The sequence below is a fragment of the Oncorhynchus gorbuscha genome, linkage group LG07 (genome assembly GCF_021184085.1).
Source record: "Oncorhynchus gorbuscha isolate QuinsamMale2020 ecotype Even-year linkage group LG07, OgorEven_v1.0, whole genome shotgun sequence".
NCBI classification, from domain to species: domain Eukaryota; kingdom Metazoa; phylum Chordata; class Actinopteri; order Salmoniformes; family Salmonidae; genus Oncorhynchus; species Oncorhynchus gorbuscha.
This window is the reverse complement of record NC_060179.1, coordinates 88282171-88302076: the sequence shown is the minus strand read 5'-3', so window position 1 is coordinate 88302076 and position 19906 is coordinate 88282171. Positions and strand designations below refer to the sequence as shown.

Genomic DNA, 19906 nt, shown 5'->3' with positions numbered 1-19906 from the left:
AGTAGAATAGAGATTACAGGGTGTGTAGAATACAGTAGAACAGAGATTACAGTAGAACAGAGATTACAGGGTGTGTAGAGGACAGTAGAATAGAGATTACAGGTTGTGTAGAGGACAGTAGAATAGAGATTACAGGGTGTGTAGAATACAGTATAATAAAGATTACAGGGTGTGTAGAGTACAGTAGAACAGAGATTACAGTGTGTGTAGGGTACAGTATAATAGAGATTACAGGGTGTGTGGAGTACAGTATAATAGAGATTACAGGGTGTGTAGAGTACAGTATAATAGAGATTACAGGGTGTGTGGAGTACAGTATAATAGAGATTACAGGGTGTGTAGAGTACAGTATAATAGAGATTACAGGGTGTGTAGAGGACAGTAGAACAATGATTACAGGGTGTGTAGAGGACAGTAGAATAGAGATTACAGGGTGTGTAGAATACAGTTGAACAGAGATTACAGTAGAACAGTGATTACGGGGTGTGTAGAGTACAGTATAATAGAGATTACAGGGTGTGTAGAGTACAGTATAATAGAGATTACAGGGTGTGTAGAGGACAGTAGAACAGACATTACAGGGTGTGTAGAGTACAGTAGAACAGAGATTACAGTAGAACAGAGATTACAGTAGAACAGAGATTACAGGGTGTGTAGAGGACAGTAGAATAGAGATTACAGGGTGTGTAGAATACAGTAGAACAGAGATTACAGTAGAACAGACATTACAGGGTGTGTAGAGGACTGCAGAACAGAGATTACAGTAGAACAGAGATTACAGTAGAACAGACATTACAGGGTGTGTAGAGTACAGTAGAACAGAGATTACAGTAGAACAGAGATTACAGGGTGTGTAGAGGACTGCAGAACAGAGATTACAGTAGAACAGAGATTACATGGTGTGTAGAGGACAGTAGAATAGAGATTACAGGGTGTGTAGAATACAGTAGAACAGAGATTACAGGGTGTGTAGAATACAGTAGAACAGAGATTACAGTAGAACAGAGATTACAGGGTGTGTAGAGGACAGTAGAATAGAGATTACAGGGTGTGTAGAATACAGTAGAACAGAGATTACAGTAGAACAGACATTACAGGGTGTGTAGAGGACTGCAGAACAGAGATTACAGTAGAACAGAGATTACAGTAGAACAGACATTACAGGGTGTGTAGAGTACAGTAGAACAGAGATTACAGTAGAACAGAGATTACAGGGTGTGTAGAGGACAGTAGAATAGAGATTACAGGGTGTGTAGAATACAGTAGAACAGAGATTACAGGGTGTGTAGAATACAGTAGAACAGAGATTACAGTAGAACAGAGATTACAGGGTGTGTAGAGGACTGCAGAACAGAGATTACAGTAGAACAGAGATTACATGGTGTGTAGAGGACAGTAGAATAGAGATTACAGGGTGTGTAGAATACAGTAGAACAGAGATTACAGGGTGTGTAGAATACAGTAGAACAGAGATTACAGTAGAACAGAGATTACAGGGTGTGTAGAGGACTGCAGAACAGAGATTACAGTAGAACAGAGATTACAGGGTGTGTAGAGGACTGCAGAACAGAGATTACAGTAGAACAGAGATTACAGGGTGTGTAGAGGACTGCAGACACTCATACTGATGATTCATGTGTGCTTCTCTTTCAATGGACCTTATTCATGCGGCGGCCTTGACTGTTTGGAAACAATAAACACGGGATAGGAAATCCCAGAGGGTAAATACCATACGTAGCCACCCTCTAAAGCCACTCCCAACAGAATGTATGATGAAGAAATCCACGAGATCACTAAAAGAGGGGTGTAAGAGAGATATCAAGGGAGAGGCTCTGAGTGTGAACAGAGAGGCGTGTTTCCTCATTTGAGGCTTCCTATTTGTCCACGTCCCTTCATGGCTGTTTACAGTATTTGAGTCACCAGCAATATAATAGGATGCCTCTTATGGTGTAGAGTAGTATGTCGATAAACATCACAGGGTGGGGCTGGCGAGGAAGCCTGCGTTTTCCCTGCAGGATATAGGCTCGTCTGCTGGTTGAGATGTATCCTGTACAGGGGATGGCCTACCAGGTTTGTCACTTCTAGGACTTCTAGGACAGAGTTACACCTAACCTCTCTAGGGGATGTGTCACACCCTGACCATAGTTTGCTTTGTATGTTTCTATGTTTTGTTTGGTCAGGGTGTGATCTGAGTGGGCATTCTATGTTGTGTGTCTAGTTTGTCTGTTTCTGTGTTTGGGCCTGATATGGTTGTCAATCAGAGGCAGGTGTTAGTCATTGTCTCTGATTGGGAGCCATATTTAGGCAGCCTGTTTGGTGTTGGGGTTTGTGGGTGATTGTACCTGTCTTTGTGTTTGTTTGTCTGTTTCTGTGTTTGGGCCTGATATGGTTCTCAATCAGAGGCAGGTGTTAGTCATTGTCTCTGATTGGGAGCCATATTTAGGCAGCCTGTTTGGTGTTGGGGTTTGTGGGTGATTGTACCTGTCTTTGTGTTTTTGTTTGTCTGTTTCTGTGTTTGGGCCTGATATGGTTGTCAATCAGACCTGTCTTTGTGTTTGTTTGTCTGTTTCTGTGTTTGGGCAGGTCAGAGGCAGGTGTTAGTCATTGTCTCTGATTGGGAGCCATATTTAGGCAGCCTGTTTGGTGTTGGGGTTTGTGGGTGATTGTACCTGTCTTTGTGTTTGTTTGTCTGTTTCTGTGTTTGGGCCTGATATGGTTCTCAATCAGAGGCAGGTGGTAGTCATTGTCTCTGATTGGGAGCCATATTTAGGCAGCCTGTTGGGTGTTGGGGTTTGTGGGTAATTGTTCCTGTCTGTGTTGGGGTTTGTGGGTAATTGTTCCTGTCTTTGTGTTGGGGTTTGTGGGTAATTGTTCCTGTCTTTGTGTTGGGGTTTGTGGGTAATTGTTCCTGTCTTTGTGTTGGGGTTTGTGGGTAATTGTTCCTGTCTTTGTGTTGGGGTTTGTGGGTAATTGTTCCTGTCTTTGTGTTGGGGTTTGTGGGTAATTGTTCCTGTCTTTGTGTTGGGGTTTGTGGGTAATTGTTCCTGTCTTTGTGTTGGGGTTTGTGGGTAATTGTTCCTGTCTTTGTGTTGGGGTTTGTGGGTAATTGTTCCTGTCTTTGTGTTGGGGTTTGTGGGTAATTGTTCCTGTCTTTGTGTTGGGGTTTGTGGGTAATTGTTCCTGTCTTTGTGTTGGGGTTTGTGGGTAATTGTTCCTGTCTTGGTGTGGGGGTTTGTGGGTAATTGTTCCTGTGTTGGGGTTTGTGGGTAATTGTTCCTGTCTTGGTGTGGGGGTTTGTGGGTAATTGTTCCTGTCTTGGTGTGGGGGTTTGTGGGTAATTGTTTTGTTACACCAGATGTTTTCGGTTTTTCACGTTTCTTGTTTTTGTATATTGTTCTATTTTCATCTTGATTAAAGATGTATCACAATAACACGCTGCGTTTTGGTCTGCCTCTCCTTCAGCAGAAGAAACCCCTGACAGAATCACCCACCAACCAAGGTCCAAGCGGCGTGGTAAAAGACAGCTACGAAAGCAGCAGCAGCAGCAACAACAGCGGCCAGCATCACAGGAGGAATGGACATGGGAGGACATATTGAATGGAGAGGGACCCTGGGTACAGGCTGGGGAATATCGCCGGCCTCAAAGCAGAGCTGGAGGCAGCGATATGAGGCAGCGCGACAGGTACGAGAGGCAGCGAGGTGTGAGGCTATCGGGCTTATTATAAGCAGCGCGTTACTGGTCAGGCACCATATTAAGCGCACGGTGTCGCCAGTACGTGCCCATAGCCCGGCGCGCTATAGGGCAGCGAAAGTGCCATGCGAGTGTGGGCATCGAGCCAGGGAGTATGGTGCCTGCTCAGCGTGTCTGGTCGCCGGTACGCAGTTTTGGTCCAGGGTATCCTGCGCCGGCTCTGCGTGCTGTGTCTCCGGGGCGCTGGGGGGTGCAGTGCGTCCTCTGCCTGTGCTCCGCTCGTGCCGGGCAAATGTGGGAGTGGAGCCTAAGGGAGAGGTGCGTGTAGTAAGCACTAGATCTCCCGTGCTTACCCACAGCCCGGTTCAACCTGTGCCTGCACCCTGAAGGGTCCGGGCTAGAATATTGATCCAGCCTGGGGGAGTGGTGCCAAGGCTGGGCACCAGAGCTCCAGTGCTCCCCCACAGCCCGGTCCTTCAGGTGCCTCATAACACCAAGCCCCCTGGAGGTCTCCCCAGCCTGGTGGATCCTGTGGCAGCCCCACGCACCAGCGGACTAAGACATGGTTAGCAGATGTTAATGGTAACATGCGTGTTTAGCAGATGTTATTGCGGGTGTAGTGAAATGCTTGTGTTTCTAGCTCCAACAGTGTAGTAATACCTAACTAAATGCTTGTGTTCCTAGCTCCAACAGTAATATCTAACTAAATGCTTGTGTTCCTAGCTCCAACAGTAATATCTAACTAAATGCTTGTGTTCCTAGCTCCAACAGTGCAGTAATATCTAACTAAATGCTTGTGTTCCTAGCTCCAACATTACAGTAATATCTAACTAAATGCTTGTGTTCCTAGCTCCAACATTACAGTAATATCTAACTAAATGCTTGTGTTTCTAGCTCCAACAGTAATATCTAACTAAATGCTTGTGTTTCTAGCTCCAACAGTAATATCTAACTAAATGCTTGTGTTTCTAGCTCCAACAGTAATATCTAACTAAATGCTTGTGTTTCTAGCTCCAACAGTAATATCTAACTAAATGCTTGTGTTCCCAGCTCCAACAGTGCAGCAATATATAACAATGCACAACAATACACACAGATCTAAAAAATATGGAATTAAGGTTAATTAAATTAATGAATATATAAATATTACGATGATTAATGTCGGAGTGGCATTGAGTAAATACAGTAGAATACAGCACATACAGTATGAGATGAGTAAATACAGTAGAATACAGCACATACAGTATGAGATGAGTAAATACAGTAGAATACAGCACATACAGTATGAGATGAGTAAATACAGGAGAATACAGCACATACATACAGTGCTAATTCGAAAACAAGACTCCCTAAATTTTATCAGCATATCGATTGCGCAACCAGGGGTGGAAAAACCACTGCTTTTAATCAGGGCAAGGTGTCTGGTAACATGACCGAATACAAACAGTGCAGCTATTCCCTCCGCATGCCAATCAAACAAGCTAAGCGTCAGTACAGAGACAAAGTGGAATCTCAATTCAACGGCTCCGACACAAGAGGCATGTGGCAGGGTCTACAGTCAATCACGGACAACAAGAAGAAATCCAGCCCAGTCACGGACCAGGATGTCTTGCTCCCAGGCAGACTAAATCACTTTTTTGCCCGCTTTGAGGACAGTGCCACTGACACGGCCTGCAACAAAAACATGCGGTCTCTCCTTCACTGCAGCCGAGGTGAGTAAGACATTTAAACGTGTTAACCCTCGCAAGGCTGCAGGCCCAGACGGCATCCCCAGCCGCGCCCTCAGAGCATGCGCAGACCAGCTGGCCGGTGTGTTTACGGACATATTCAATCAATCCCTATACCAGTCTGCTGTTCCCACATGCTTCAAGAGGGCCCCCATTGTTCCTGTTCCCATACAGTCTGCTGTTCCCATCCTTCAAGGGCCACATTGTTCCAGCCGAGAAAGCTAAGGTAACTGAGCTAAACGACTACCGCCCGTAGCACTCACTTCCGTCATCATGAAGTGCTTTGAGAGACTAGTCAAGGACCATATCACCTCCACCCTACCTGACACCCTAGACCCACTCCAATTTGCTTACCGCCCAAATAGGTCCACAGACGATGCAATCTCAACCACACTGCACACTGCCCAAACCCATCTGGACAAGAGGAATACCTATGTGAGAATGCTGTTCATTGACTACAGCTCGGCATTCAACACCATAGTACCCTCCAAGCTCGTCATTAAGCTCGAGACCCTGGGTCTCGACCCCGCTCTGTGCAACTGGGTACTGGACTTCCTGACGGGCCGCCCCCAGGTGGTGAGGGTAGGCAACAACATCTCCTCCCCGCTGATCCTCAACACTGGGGCCCCACAAGGGTGCGTTCTGAGCCCTCTCCCTGTACTCCTTGTTCACCCACGACTGCGTAGCCACGCACGCCTCCAACTCAATCATCAAGTTTGCGGACGACACAACAGTGGTAGGCTTGATTACCAACAACGACGAGACGGCCTACAGGGAGGAGGTGAGGGCCCTCACCTCCTGTGTGGTGTCAGGAAAATAACCTCACACTCAACGTCAACAAAACTAAGGAGATGACTGTTGACTTCAGGAAACAGCAGAGGGAACACCCCCCTATCCCTTCTGATGACCAGGTGGCGAATCGCATCTCTGCATGTCTGGCAGACATATCAGTGTGGATGACTGATCACCACCTCAAGCTGAACTTCGGCAAGACGGAGCTGCTCTTCCTCCCGGGGAAGGACTGCCCGTTCCATGATCTCGCCATCACGGTTGACAACTCCATTGTGTCCTCCTCCCAGAGCGCTAAGAACCTTGGCGTGAGCCTGGACAACACCCTGTCGTTCTCAACTAACATCAAGGCGGTGGCCCGTTCCTGTAGGTTCATGCTCTACAACATCCGCAGAGTACGACCCTGCCTCACACAGGAAGTGGCGCAGGGCCTAATCCAGGCACTTGTCATCTCCCGTCTGGATTACTGCAACTCGCTGTTGGCTGGGCTCCCTGCCTGTGCCATTAAACCCCTACAACTCATCCAGAACGCCGCAGCCCGTCTAGTGTTCAACCTTCCCAAGTTCTCTCACGTCACCCCGCTCCTCCGCTCTCTCCACTGGCTTCCAGTTGAAGCTCGCATCCGCTACAAGACCATGGTGCTTGCCTACGGAGCTGTGAGGGGAACGGCACCTCAGTACCTCCAGGCTCTGATCAGGCCCTACACCCAAACAAGGGCACTGCGTTCATCCACCTCTGGCCTGCTCGCCTCCCTACCACTGAGGAAGTACAGTTCCCGCTCAGCCCAGTCAAAACTGTTCGCTGCTCTGGCTCCCCAATGGTGGAACAAACTCCCTCACGACGCCAGGACAGCGGAGTCAATCACCACCTTCCGGAGACACCTGAAACCCCACCTCTTTAAGGAATACTTAGGATAGGATAAAGTAATCCTTCTCACCCCCCCTCCCACCCCCTTAAAAGATTTAGATGCACTATTGTAAAGTGGCTGTTCCACTGGATGTCATAAGGTGAATGCACCAATTTCTAAGTCGCTCTGGATAAGAGCGTCTGCTAAATTACTTAAATGTAATGTAAATGATGGAACAGTAGTGGAGAGGGTAGCAAGTTTTAAGTTCCTCGGCAAACACATCACAAACAAACTGAATTGGTCCACTCACACAGACAGCATCGTGAAGAAAGCGCAGCAGCGCCTCTTCAACCTCAGGAGGCTGAAGAAATTCGGCTTGTCACCAAAAGCACTCACAAACATAATGCTCTGCTAACGGAGCTGCGGAGGACCACCGCTATGCTAACGGAGCTACGGAGGACCACCGCTGTGCTAACGGAGCTGCGGAGGGCCACCGCTGTGCTAACAGAGCTGTGCTAACGGAGCTACGGAGGACCACCGCTGTGCTAACGGAGCTGTGCTAACAGAGCTGTGCTAACGGAGCTGCTGAGGACCACCGCTGTGCTAACGGAGCTGTGCTAACAGAGCTGTGCTAACGGAGCTGCTGAGGACCACCGCTGTGCTAACGGAGCTGTGCTAACAGAGCTGTGCTAACAGAGCTGCGGAGGACCACCGCTGTGCTAACGGAGCTGTGCTAACAGAGCTGTGCTAATGGAGCTGCGGAGGACCACCGCTGTGCTAATGGAGCTGCGGAGGACCACCGCTGTGCTAACGGAGCTGCGGAGGACCACCGCTGTGCTAACAGAGCTGTGCTAACGGAGCTGCGGAGGACCACCGCTGTGCTAACGGAGCTGTGCTAACGGAGCTGCGGAGGACCACCGCTGTGCTAACGGAGCTGTGCTAACAGAGCTGTGCTAACGGAGCTACGGAGGACCACCGCTGTGCTAACGTAGCTAAGGAGGACCACCGCTGTGCTAACGTAGCTAAGGAGGACCACCGCTGTGCTAACGTAGCTAAGGAGGACCACCGCTGTGCTAACGTAGCTAAGGAGGACCACCGCTGTGCTAACGTAGCTAAGGAGGACCACCGCTGTGCTAACGTAGCTAAGGAGGACCACCGCTGTGCTAACGTAGCTAAGGAGGACCACCGCTGTGCTAACAGAGCTGTGCTAACGGAGCTACGGAGGACCACCGCTGTGCTAATGGAGCTACGGAGGACCACCTCTGTGCTAATGGAGCTGTGCTAACGGAGCTACGGAGGACCACCGCTGTGCTAATGGAGCTGTGCTAACGGAGCTACGGAGGACCACCGCTGTGCTAACAGAGCTACGGAGGACCACCGCTGTGCTAAAGGAGCTACGGAGGACCACCGCTGTGCTAAAGGAGCTACGGAGGACCACCGCTGTGCTAACAGAGCTGTGCTAACGGAGCTGTGCTAACGGAGCTACGGAGGACCACCGCTGTGCTAACGGAGCTGTGCTAACGGAGCTGTGCTAACAGAGCTACGGAGGACCACCGTTGTGACCCCCATTGTCTCCTGAACAACAGGGGCAGGATACTTGTTCACATGATTAAGCATGTATTTAATGTAGCAAAAATGACAACTCATTTTTGACAAAATGAGCATTTACTTGCTGCAAAAAAAGAATGAACAGTGGGTTAACTGCCTGTTCAGGGGCAGAACTGCCTGTTCAGGGGCAGAACAACAGATTTTTACCTCAGATTTCAGCTCAGGGATTTGATCTTGCAACCTTTCGGTTACTAGTCCAACGCTCTAACCACTAGGCTACCTGCTGGTTACTGGCCCAACACTCTAACCACTAGGCTACCTGCTGGTTACTAGTCCAACGCTCTAACCACTAGGCTACCTGCTGGTTACTGGCCCAACACTCTAACCACTAGGCTACCTGCTGGTTACTAGTCCAACGCTCTAACCACTAGGCTACCTGCTGGTTACTGGTCCAACACTCTAACCACTAGGCTACCTGCTGGTTACTAGTCCAACGCTCTAACCACTAGGCTACCTGCTGGTTACTGGCCCAACGCTCTAACCACTAGGCTACCTGCTGGTTACTAGTCCAACGCTCTAACCACTAGTCTACCTGCTGGTTACTAGTCCAACGCTCTAACCACTAGTCTACCTGCTGGTTACTAGTCCAACGCTCTAACCACTAGTCTACCTGCTGGTTACTAGTCCAACGCTCTAACCACTAGGCTACCTGCTGGTTACTAGTCCAACGCTCTAACCACTAGGCTACCTGCTGGTTACTAGTCCAACGCTCTAACCACTAGGCTACCTGCTGGTTACTGATCCAACGCTCTAACCACTAGTCTACCTGCTGGTTACTAGTCCAACGCTCTAACCACTAGGCTACCTGCTGGTTACTAGTCCAATGCTCTAACCACTAGGCTACCTGCTGGTTACTGGTCCAACACTCTAACCACTAGGCTACCTGCTCCCCCTCTAACCACTAGTCTACCTGCTGGTTACTAGTCCAACGCTCTAACCACTAGTCTACCTGCTGGTTACTAGTCCAACACTCTAACAACTAGGCTACCTGCTGGTTACTGGTCCAACACTCTAACCACTAGGCTACCTGCTGGTTACTAGTCCAACGCTCTAACCATTAGTCTACCTGCCTCCCTTAATCCCCTTCCTAGTGTTGTTGTAATGCTGTAGGGTTATTGTAAAGATGACTCAAGTCTGTGCCATTGACTAGTCTAGTTCTGCTAGTTCTGCTATCTTCGGTTGTATTGCGCCATAATAATGAGGGCTTTGTCTCTCTGGCGTGCATGGTATGGTACAGAGCCAGCAGAGAGAGGGTGTGGCTGACCTTTTGAAGACTGACTCAGCCCATTGCCATTTAAAAGTACAACTGACAGCGTTTAACTACTTCGCAGATATGAAACAGACAATCGTATCAGTCAAAAATATCAATTTTACTGGTTTATGGTACAAAACCAACTTTGTAAGATGTTTTAAAAATAGTTGACCATAACTGTCATAATGTAGAGTAAAACATGGCAGAATAGATAGATGCAGGTCAATGCCTGGTTAATATTATTCTCAATACATTTTCTTGGTTGTCCCAGAAATCTTTCAATCAGGTTGTAAATCCCAGCTGGCCTGGTACATTGTTGGCTGCCTCCAGTCATTCGGGATACACTGTTACAAATACTCAATATTTTTAGACAAAAACAGACAAATCTAACGAAGGCTGGGATAGTCAATACAATCAAATTTTGCAACGGCAATGATTACAAGGGCAGTCATCGCGTGGCTAATAGGCTAGCGTATCTATTTATGTCCGGGTGAGGGGAGGGTTTGGCCAGTGTAGGCCGTCATAAAGGTTAAAAAACATCCATGCTTTGGCATGCATATCTCTTAGTAGTTGATCGATGCTAAACACATTTGATTTAAGGTGGTTGGGCAGACAGTTCCCATTCAGTTGTCAAAACGTGGGTTGGGAGCATGTTTTGGCAGTCAGGTTGCATAAGGACCAGCAGGATACTATTCCCCTTTTTAATTTATTTTTATTTTTATCAGTGTATTTTTTTTTTTTTTAACGGGCCAAATACAAGCTGAGGAATTGAGGGTTGATCTACTCTTGCCTTGTTAGATTTGAGCTCATCTCACTCTGGCTAACATGAGTTGTTGATCTTAGGGAGGGGGAGAGAGAGGAAGGGGAGAGGGGTGAGCAAGAGGGAAGGAGAGAGAGGAAGGGGAGAGGGGTGAGCAAGAGGGAAGGGGAGAGGGGAGAGCAAGAGGGAGGGTGAGCAAGAGGGAGGGCGAGGGGTGAACAAGAGGGAGGGAGAGAGAGGAAGGGGAGAGGGGTGAGCAAGAGGGAGGGAGAGAGAGGAAGGGGAGAGGGGTGAGCAAGAGGGAGGGAGAGAGAGGAAGGGGAGAGGGGTGAGCAAGAGGGAGGGTGAGAGAGGAAGGGGAGAGGGGTGAGCAAGAGGGAGGGTGAGAGAGGAACGGGAGAGGGGTGAGCAAGAGGGAGGGTGAGAGGGGTGAGCAAGAGGGAGGGAGAGAGAGGAAGGGGAGAGGGGTGAGCAAGAGGGAAGGAGAGAGAGGAAGGGGAGAGGGGTGAGCAAGAGGGAGGGAGAGAGAGGAAGGGGAGAGGGGTGAGCAAGAGGGAGGGCGAGAGAGGAAGGGGAGAGGGGTGAGCAAGAGGGAGGGCGAGAGAGGAAGGGAGAGGGGTGAACAAGAGGGAGGGAGGGAGGGGTGAACAAGAGGGAAGGGGGAGGGGTGAACAAGAGGGAAGGGGGAGGGGTGAACAAGAGGGAGGGCGAGAGAGGAAGGGGGGAGGGGTGAGCAAGAGGGAAGGGGGAGGGGTGAACAAGAGGGAAGGGGAGGGGTGAACAAGAGGGAGGGCGAGAGAGGAAGGGGAGAGGGTGAGCAAGAGGGAGGGAGAGAGAGGAAGGGGAGAGGGGTGAGCAAGAGGGAAGGAGAGAGAGGAAGGGGAGAGGGGTGAGCAAGAGGGAAGGAGAGAGAGGAAGGGAGAGGGGTGAGCAAGAGGGAAGGAGAGAGAGGAAGGGGAGAGGGGTGAACAAGAGGGAGGGCGAGAGAGGAAGGGGGAGGGGTGAGCAAGAGGGAGGGCGAGAGAGGAAGGGGAGAGGGGTGAGCAAGAGGGAAGGGGAGAGGGGTGAACAAGAGGGAAGGGGGAGGGGTGAACAAGAGGGAAGGAGAGAGAGGAAGGGGAGAGGGGTGAGCAAGAGGGAGGGCGAGAGAGGAAGGGGAGAGGGGTGAACAAGAGGGAGGGAGAGAGAGGAAGGGGAGAGGGGTGAGCAAGAGGGAGGGAGAGAGAGGAAGGGGAGAGGGGTGAGCAAGAAGGAGGGAGAGAGAGGAAGGGGAGAGGGGTGAGCAAGAGGGAAGGAGAGAGAGGAAGGGAGAGGGGTGAACAAGAGGGAGGGAGGGAGGGTGAACAAGAGGGAGGGAGGGAGGGAGGGGTGAACAAGAGGGAGGGAGGGAGGGGTGAACAAGAGGGAAGGGGAGGGGTGAACAAGAGGGAGGGCGAGAGAGGAAGGGGAGAGGGGTGAACAAGAGGGAGGGCGAGAGAGGAAGGGGAGAGGGGTGAACAAGAGGGAGGGAGGGAGGGAGGGGTGAACAAGAGGGAGGGAGGGAGGGGTGAACAAGAGGGAGGGAGGGAGGGGTGAACAAGAGGGAAGGGGGGAGGGGTGAACAAGAGGGAGGGAGGGAGAGGAAGGGGAGAGGGGTGAACAAGAGGGAGGGAGGGAGAGAGGAAGGGGAGAGGGGTGAGCAAGAGGGAGGGAGAGAGAGGAAGGGGAGAGGGGTGAACAAGAGGGGGAGAGGGGTGAACAAGAGGGAGGGAGGGGTGAACAAGAGGGAGGGAGGGGTGAACAAGAGGGAGGGAGGGAGGGGTGAACAAGAGGGAGGGAGGGAGGGGTGAACAAGAGGGAGGGAGGGAGGGGTGAACAAGAGGGAAGGGGGAGGGGTGAACAAGAGGGAGGGGAGAGAGGAAGGGGAGAGGGGTGAGCAAGAGGGAGGGAGGGAGAGGGGTGAGCAAGAGGGAAGGGGGAGGGGGGGTGAACAAGAGGGAAGGGGAGGGGTGAACAAGAGGGAGGGCGAGAGAGGAAGGGGAGAGGGGTGAGCAAGAGGGAAGGGGAGAGGGGTGAGCAAGAGGGAAGGGGGGAGGGGTGAACAAGAGGGAAGGGGGAGGGGTGAACAAGAGTGAGGGAGAGAGAGGAAGGGGAGAGGGGTGAGCAAGATGGAGGGCGAGAGAGGAAGGGGAGAGGGGTGAGCAAGATGGAGGGCGAGAGAGGAAGGGGAGAGGGGTGAGCAAGAGGGAAGGCGAGAGAGGAAGGGGAGAGGGGTGAGCAAGAGGGAAGGAGGGAGAGAGGAAGGGGAGAGGGGTGAGCAAGAGGGAGGGAGAGAGAGGAAGGGGAGAGGGGTGAGCAAGAGGGAAGGAGAGAGAGGAAGGGGAGAGGGGGGTGAGCAAGAGGGAAGGAGGGAGAGAGGAAGGGGAGAGGGGTGAGCAAGAGTGAGGGCGAGAGAGGAAGGGGAGAGGGGTGAGCAAGATGGAGGGCGAGAGAGGAAGGGGAGAGGGGTGAGCAAGAGGGAGGGAGAGAGAGGAAGGGGAGAGGGGTGAGCAAGAGGGAAGGAGAGAGAGGAAGGGGAGAGGGGTGAGCAAGAGGGAAGGAGGGAGAGAGGAAGGGGAGAGGGGTGAGCAAGAGTGAGGGCGAGAGAGCCTACCTGTTCATGGTGGTTTAATCAATAGGACTGTAATGTAAAGGCTCCCTGGTGCAGATCCATTCAGGTGTATTTATTTATTTTGAAGAAGAAGAAGAAGAATCCTTTCTAATGATCTAAAGTCACGCTGTTGCTACTTCCTGTAGGTAGCTGTTGCTACTTCCTGTAGGTAGCTGTTGCTACATCCTGTAGGTAGCTGTTGCTACTTCCTGTAGGTAGCTGTTGCTACTTCCTGTAGGTAGCTGTTGCTACATCCTGTAGGTAGCTGTTGCTACTTCCTGTAGGTAGCTGTTGCTACATCCTGTAGGTAGCTGTTGCTACTTCCTGTAGGTAGCTGTTGCTACTTCCTGTGGGTAGCTGTTGCTACTTCCTTACAGGCCCTACTGCCTGTAAACACAGTCCAGTTCATAGTGAATGATGACAGACCCTACTGCCTGTAAACACAGTCCAGTTCAAAGTGAATGATGACAGACCCGTGTGGCAAATGTCTTATTTACATAAAGGCCCACTGTAGCTCTGATTGGCTATGGCGCACCGGTCTGCATAGACTCCGGTCCTGGTCTAGACGGATGTTTTATGTACTGCAGTGTCTATTATTATAATATAATAATATATATTATTAATTGTCCAAACGCTTTCCCACTCTATTTTGATATAGAATTTTCACAAATACCTTCCTCTACGTGTTTCACAAACATTCAACAAATTTATAAACACTTAGACGTGTTCATTTCCAGGTGTTCATTCTTCCTGCGAGGTGTTGAGGAGATTTAATGGTGCTAACATGCCAGTTTCAACATGTCAGTTTCACTTTTTAAAGGTATTAAATGATGAGGGCCCTCTTTTCTATTGACATGTGTTTTCTCCCAGCTCCTCAGAGTGGCACCATGTCAGTGATGAAGATCGGGCCAGACTGATCAACAAATCTGAAGATGGAGAGTTCTGGTAAAATGGACCGACGTGTACTCCCAATATACCTTTACATGAACTATCATAAGGAGACCTATTTTAGTCATGTTGTCATGTTTTAATGGTAATGTTTTAATGGTAATGTTTTAATGTTATAATGGTAATGTCCTAATGGCAATGTTTTAATGTTATAATGGTAATGTTTTAATGTTATAATGGTAATGTTTTAATGTTATAATGGCAATGTTTTAATGTTATAATGGCAATGTTTTAATGTTATAATGGCAATGTTTTAATGTTATAATGGCAATGTTTTAATGGTAATGTTTTGTTATAATGGTAATGTTATAATTATAATGGTAAATTGTTACAATGGTAGTGTTTTAATGTTATGGTAATGTTTTATTGTTATAATGGTAGTGTTTTAATGGTGTGGTAATGTTATAATGGTAATGTTTTATTGTTATAATGGTAGTGTTTTAATGGTGTGTGCCCTACATCTTTGTGTTCCAGGATGTCGTTCTCAGACTTCCTCAGTCAGTACTCTCGTCTGGAGTTCTGTAACCTTACCCCAGACACCCTCTCAGAAGATGAGAACCAGAATTGGGCTCTTAACAAGTTTGAAGGCGCCTGGAGGGAAAGGTTCCACAGCCGGGGGCTGCCGCAACTTCCCCAGTATGGACCCTGACAAATAACCTTCTTTTCTGTCTACATCTTACTGACCCATACCATCATCCTCTTCCTGCTTAAATCTGAAACGTTGGTTTTGCAGCCAGGGAGATCTAGGGATAGCTAGACCATATTTATTTTACCTTTATTTAACTAGGCAAATCCGTTAACAATTTCTTATTTACAATGACGGCCTGGGAACAGTGGGTTAACTGGTCTAGGAACAGTGGGTTAACTGGTCTAGGAACAGTGGGTTAACTGGTCTAGGAATAGTGGGTTAACTGGTCTAGGAACAGTGGGTTAACTGGTCTAGGAACAGTGGGTTAACTGGTCTAGGAACAGTGGGTTAACTGGTCTAGGAATAGTGGGTTAACTGGTCTAGGAATAGTGGGTTAACTGGTCTAGGAATAGTGGGTTGACTGGTCTAGGAACAGTGGGTTGACTGGTCTAGGAACAGTGGGTTGACTGGTCTAGGAACAGTGGGTTGACTGGTCTAGGAACAGTGGGTTGACTGGCCTAGGAACAGTGGGTTGACTGGTCTAGGAACAGTGGGTTGACTGGTCTAGGAACAGTGGGTTGACTGGTCTAGGAACAGTGGGTTGACTGGTCTAGGAACAGTGGGTTGACTGGTCTAGGAACAGTGGGTTGACTGGTCTAGGAACAGTGGGTTGACTGGTCTAGGAACAGTGGGTTGACTTCCATGTTCAGGGGCAGAACGACAGATTTGTACCTTGTCAGCTCGGGAATTAGATTTTGCAACCTTCCGGTTACTAGTCCAACGCTCTAACCACTAGGCTGGCTACCCGGCTCTAACCACTAGGCTGGCTACCCGGCTCTAACCACTAGGCTGGCTACCCGGCTCTAACCACTAGGCTGGCTACCCGGCTCTAACCACTAGGCTGGCTACCTGGCTCTAACCACTAGGCTGGCTACCTGGCTCTAACCACTAGGCTGGCTACCTGGCTCTAACCACTAGGCTGGCTACCCGGCTCTAACCACTAGGCTGGCTACCCGGCTCTAACCACTAGGCTGGCTACCCGGCTCTAACCACTAGGCTGGCTACCCGGCTCTAACCACTAGGCTGGCTACCCGGCTCTAACCACTAGGCTGGCTACCCGGCTCTAACCACTAGGCTGGCTACCCGGCTCTAACCACTAGGCTGGCTACCCGGCTCTAACCACTAGGCTGGCTACCCGGCTCTAACCACTAGGCTGGCTACCCGGCTCTAACCACTAGGCTGGCTACCCGTCTCTAACCACTAGGCTGGCTACCCGGCTCTAACCACTAGGCTGGCTACCTGGCTCTAACCACTAGGCTACCTGCCGCCCCATATGACCATATGGTCAGGGTTTCAACTATTATGAGGGGTGGTATCCCTCTTACTAACGAAAAGACAGTCCTCCATCCCCCTTCTAAACTGGCCTATAAATGGTGAAAATCACAGGACCCAGAATAGAGCCTTGGGGACACCAGTTGTCAATTTCACATTGTCCAATGTAACTCCATTCACTGATTTGTGATCTGTATATTTCCCCAAACAACATAAAACTAATAGCTGGACCCTGTTGCTTCCCTCCCCAGTTTCATTCTGGCAGAACCCCCAGTTTGTGATCAAGCTGGATGAACCTTCCTCGTTGGACTGATCCAGAAGAACAGACGCAGAATGAGGAAGACAGGAGAGGACATGCAGACCATTGGATCTATGAGGTTAAGTATGTTTGGGATTAAAAGTCTGTAGCTACACAACCATTTTAGATCAACCATAGTCATCACCTGCATGGAGTTACATTCCATTTGCTTAATGTAACACACACACAAACAGGCTAGCTTGCATGCCCGGTCTGTAACACACACACACACACACACACACACACACACACACACACACACACACACACACACACACACACACACACACACACACACACACACACACACACACACACACACACACACACACACACACACACACACACACCAACAGGCTAGCTAGCATGCTCGGTCTGTCACACACACACACACCAACAGGCTAGCTAGCATGCCCGGTCTGTCACACACAAACACTAACAGGCTAGCTAGCATGCCCGGTCTGTCACACACAAACACTAACAGGCTAGTTAGCATGCCCGGTCTGTCACACACAAACACTAACAGGCTAGCTAGCATGCCCGGTCTGTCACACACACACACACACCAACAGGTTAGCTAGCATGCCCGGTCAGTCACACACACACACACACACCAACAGGCTAGCTAGCATGCTCGGTCTGTCACACACACACACACACACCAACAGGCTAGCTAGCATGCCCGGTCTGTCACACACACACACGCACTAACAGGCTAGCTAGCATGCACGGTCTGTCACACACACACACTAACAGGCTAGCTAGCGTGCCCGGTCTGTCACACACACACACACACTAACAGGCTAGCTAGCATGCCCGGTCTGTCACACACACACACGCACTAACAGGCTAGCTAGCGTGCACGGTCTGTCACACACACACACGCACTAACAGGCTAGCTAGCGTGCACGGTCTGTCACACACACACACACTAACAGGCTAGCTAGCGTGCCCGGTCTGTCACACACACACACACTAACAGGCTAGCTAGCGTGCCCGGTCTGTAACACACTAACAGGCGAGCAAGCGTGCCCGGTCTGTCACACACACTAACAGTCTAGCTAGCATGCCCGGTCTGTCACACACACACACACTAACAGGCTAGCTAGCATGCCCGGTCTGTCACACACACACACACACACTAACAGGCTAGCTAGCATGCCCGGTCTGTAACACACCAACAGGCTAGCTAGCATGCCCGGTCTGTCACACATAAGGGAGAATCTAGTCTGTCTGTCTGACCATGCTGGAGGTAAGAAAGATTCTAGTCTGTCTGTCTGACCATAAGGGAGAATCTAGTCTGTCTGTCTGACCATGCTGGAGGTAAGGGAGAATCTAGTCTGTCTGTCTGACCATAAGGGAGAATCTAGTCTGTCTGTCTGACCATAAGGGAGAATCTAGTCTGTCTGCGGAGCACCCTATTTCCTATGAACTACTTTTGACCTACGAGGGCGGAGACTGACGAGGGCGGAGACTGACGAGGGCGGAGACTGACGAGGGCGGAGACTGACGAGGGCGGAGACTGACGAGGGCGGAGACTGACGAGGGCGGAGACTGACGAGGGCGGAGACTGACGAGGGCGGAGACCAACACTGACTGGTTTCTTCTCTTGTTTTTGTCCACAGTGGCTGAATGTGTCTCTGCTCCAGAAGAAGGATTCTACATATTGAGGAAGTTTTACTGAACACTCACACATTCACTTTGATAATAAAAACATAAGTGATGTTTTCATTTCCAGTTTGATTCTGATCCACAACAGCAAAGCCCTGACATTTGGAACGTTTTAAAGCTAATGGAAAACAGGTCTAGTTTGCGGACAAGACTTTAATGCTCCGATGACGCTGTAGGATTACATTTACATGCGAGTCATTTAACAGACTCTCTGATTCATAGTCACTACAGCAGGGAGTCATTTAACAGACTCTCTGATTCAGAGTCACTACAGCAGGGAGTCATTTAACAGACTCTCTGATTCAGAGTCACTACAGCAGGGAGTCATTTAACAGACTCTCTGATTCAGAGTCACTACAGCAGGGAGTCATTTAACAGACTCTCTGATTCAGAGTCACTACAGCAGGGAGTCATTTAACAGACTCTCTTATCCAGAGTCACTACAGCAGGGAGTCATTTAACAGACTCTCTGATTCAGAGTCACTACAGCAGGGAGTCATTTAACAGACTCTCTGATTCAGAGTCACTACAGCAGGGAGTCATTTAACAGACTCTCTGATCCAGAGTCACTACAGCAGGGAGTCATTTAACAGACTCTCTGATCCAGAGTCACTACAGCAGGGAGTCATTTAACAGACTCTCTTATCCAGAGTCACTACAGCAGGGAGTCATTTAACAGACTCTCTGATTCAGAGTCACTACAGTAGTGAGGGTATGTAACATATGTTAGGGACAATATAGGATTGTTATATATAGTTTGCTAAAATAATAGTTGCTTGCCATAATGTAATGTTGGTAATGGCGAAAAGTGTCAATCCTTTACAAACTGCCTACATTACCACAAATATTAATGGATAATTATGGAAAATAAGATAAACAGGATTTAAAAATATATATTTTAATGGCTATACCGGAATAGAAAGAGGAGTTGGAGGCCCCGGTGCACAACCGAGCAAGAGGACAAGTACATTCGTGTCTAGTTTGAGAAACGGACGCCTCACAAGTCCTCACCTGGCAGATTCATTAAATAGTACCCACAAAACCCCAGTCTCAACATCAACAGTGAAGAGGTGACTCCAGGATGCTGGCCTTCTAGGCAGAGTTCCTGTTCAGTGTCTGTGCTTTTGCCAATATTAATCTTTTATTTTCATTGACCAGTCTGAGATATGGCTTTTTCTTTGCAACTCTCTACCAACTGAACCTGTTCTCTGTACTGTAGGTCTCCCTCTCCCTGAGCCTGTTCTCTGTACTGTAGGTCTCTCTCTCCTGAGCCTGTTCTCTGTACTGTAGGTCTCTCTCTCCTGAGCCTGTTCTCTGTACTGTAGGTCTCTCTCCTGAGCCTGTTCTCTGTACTGTAGGTCTCTCTCTCCTGAGCCTGTTCTCTGTACTGTAGGTCTCTCTCTCTCCTGAGCCTGTTCTCTGTACTGTAGGTCTCTCTCTCCTGAGCCTGTTCTCTGTACTGTAGGTCTCTCTCCTGAGCCTGTTCTCTGTACTGTAGGTCTCCCTCTCCCTGAGCCTGTTCTCTGTACTGTAGGTCTCTCTCTCCTGAGCCTGTTCTCTGTACTGTAGGTCTCTCTCTCCTGAGCCTGTTCTCTGTACTGTAGGTCTCTCTCTCCTGAGCCTGTTCTCTGTACTGTAGGTCTCTCTCTCCTGAGCCTGTTCTCTGTACTGTAGGTCTCTCTCTCCTGAGCCTGTTCTCTGTACTGTAGGTCTCTCTCTCCTGAGC

The 19906-nt window shown here is 49.4% G+C and overlaps 1 protein-coding gene across 3 annotated transcripts; it reads left to right on the top strand.

The window, feature by feature from the left end:
- The first annotated feature begins 615 nt into the window (after positions 1-615).
- On the top strand, positions 616-18394 carry LOC124040458 (calpain-2 catalytic subunit-like). Of its 3 annotated transcripts, none has more exons than XR_006839727.1 (6): positions 616-2070; positions 3463-3682; positions 14174-14336; positions 14726-14887; positions 16463-16588; positions 18135-18394. XR_006839727.1 is itself a non-coding variant. In XM_046357683.1 (5 exons), exons 2-5 carry the CDS (start codon positions 3666-3668, stop codon positions 16503-16505), a joined length of 297 nt encoding a protein of 98 aa, XP_046213639.1. In that variant the 5' UTR covers positions 616-2070; positions 3463-3665; the 3' UTR covers positions 16506-16727. The 3 variants fall into 3 exon arrangements, 1 of the variants encoding a protein (XP_046213639.1); XR_006839726.1 differs by having other exon boundaries at positions 14174-14248; positions 18135-18385; XM_046357683.1 differs by lacking the exon at positions 18135-18394 and having other exon boundaries at positions 14174-14248; positions 16463-16727.
- The last annotated feature ends 1512 nt before the right edge of the window (positions 18395-19906 follow it).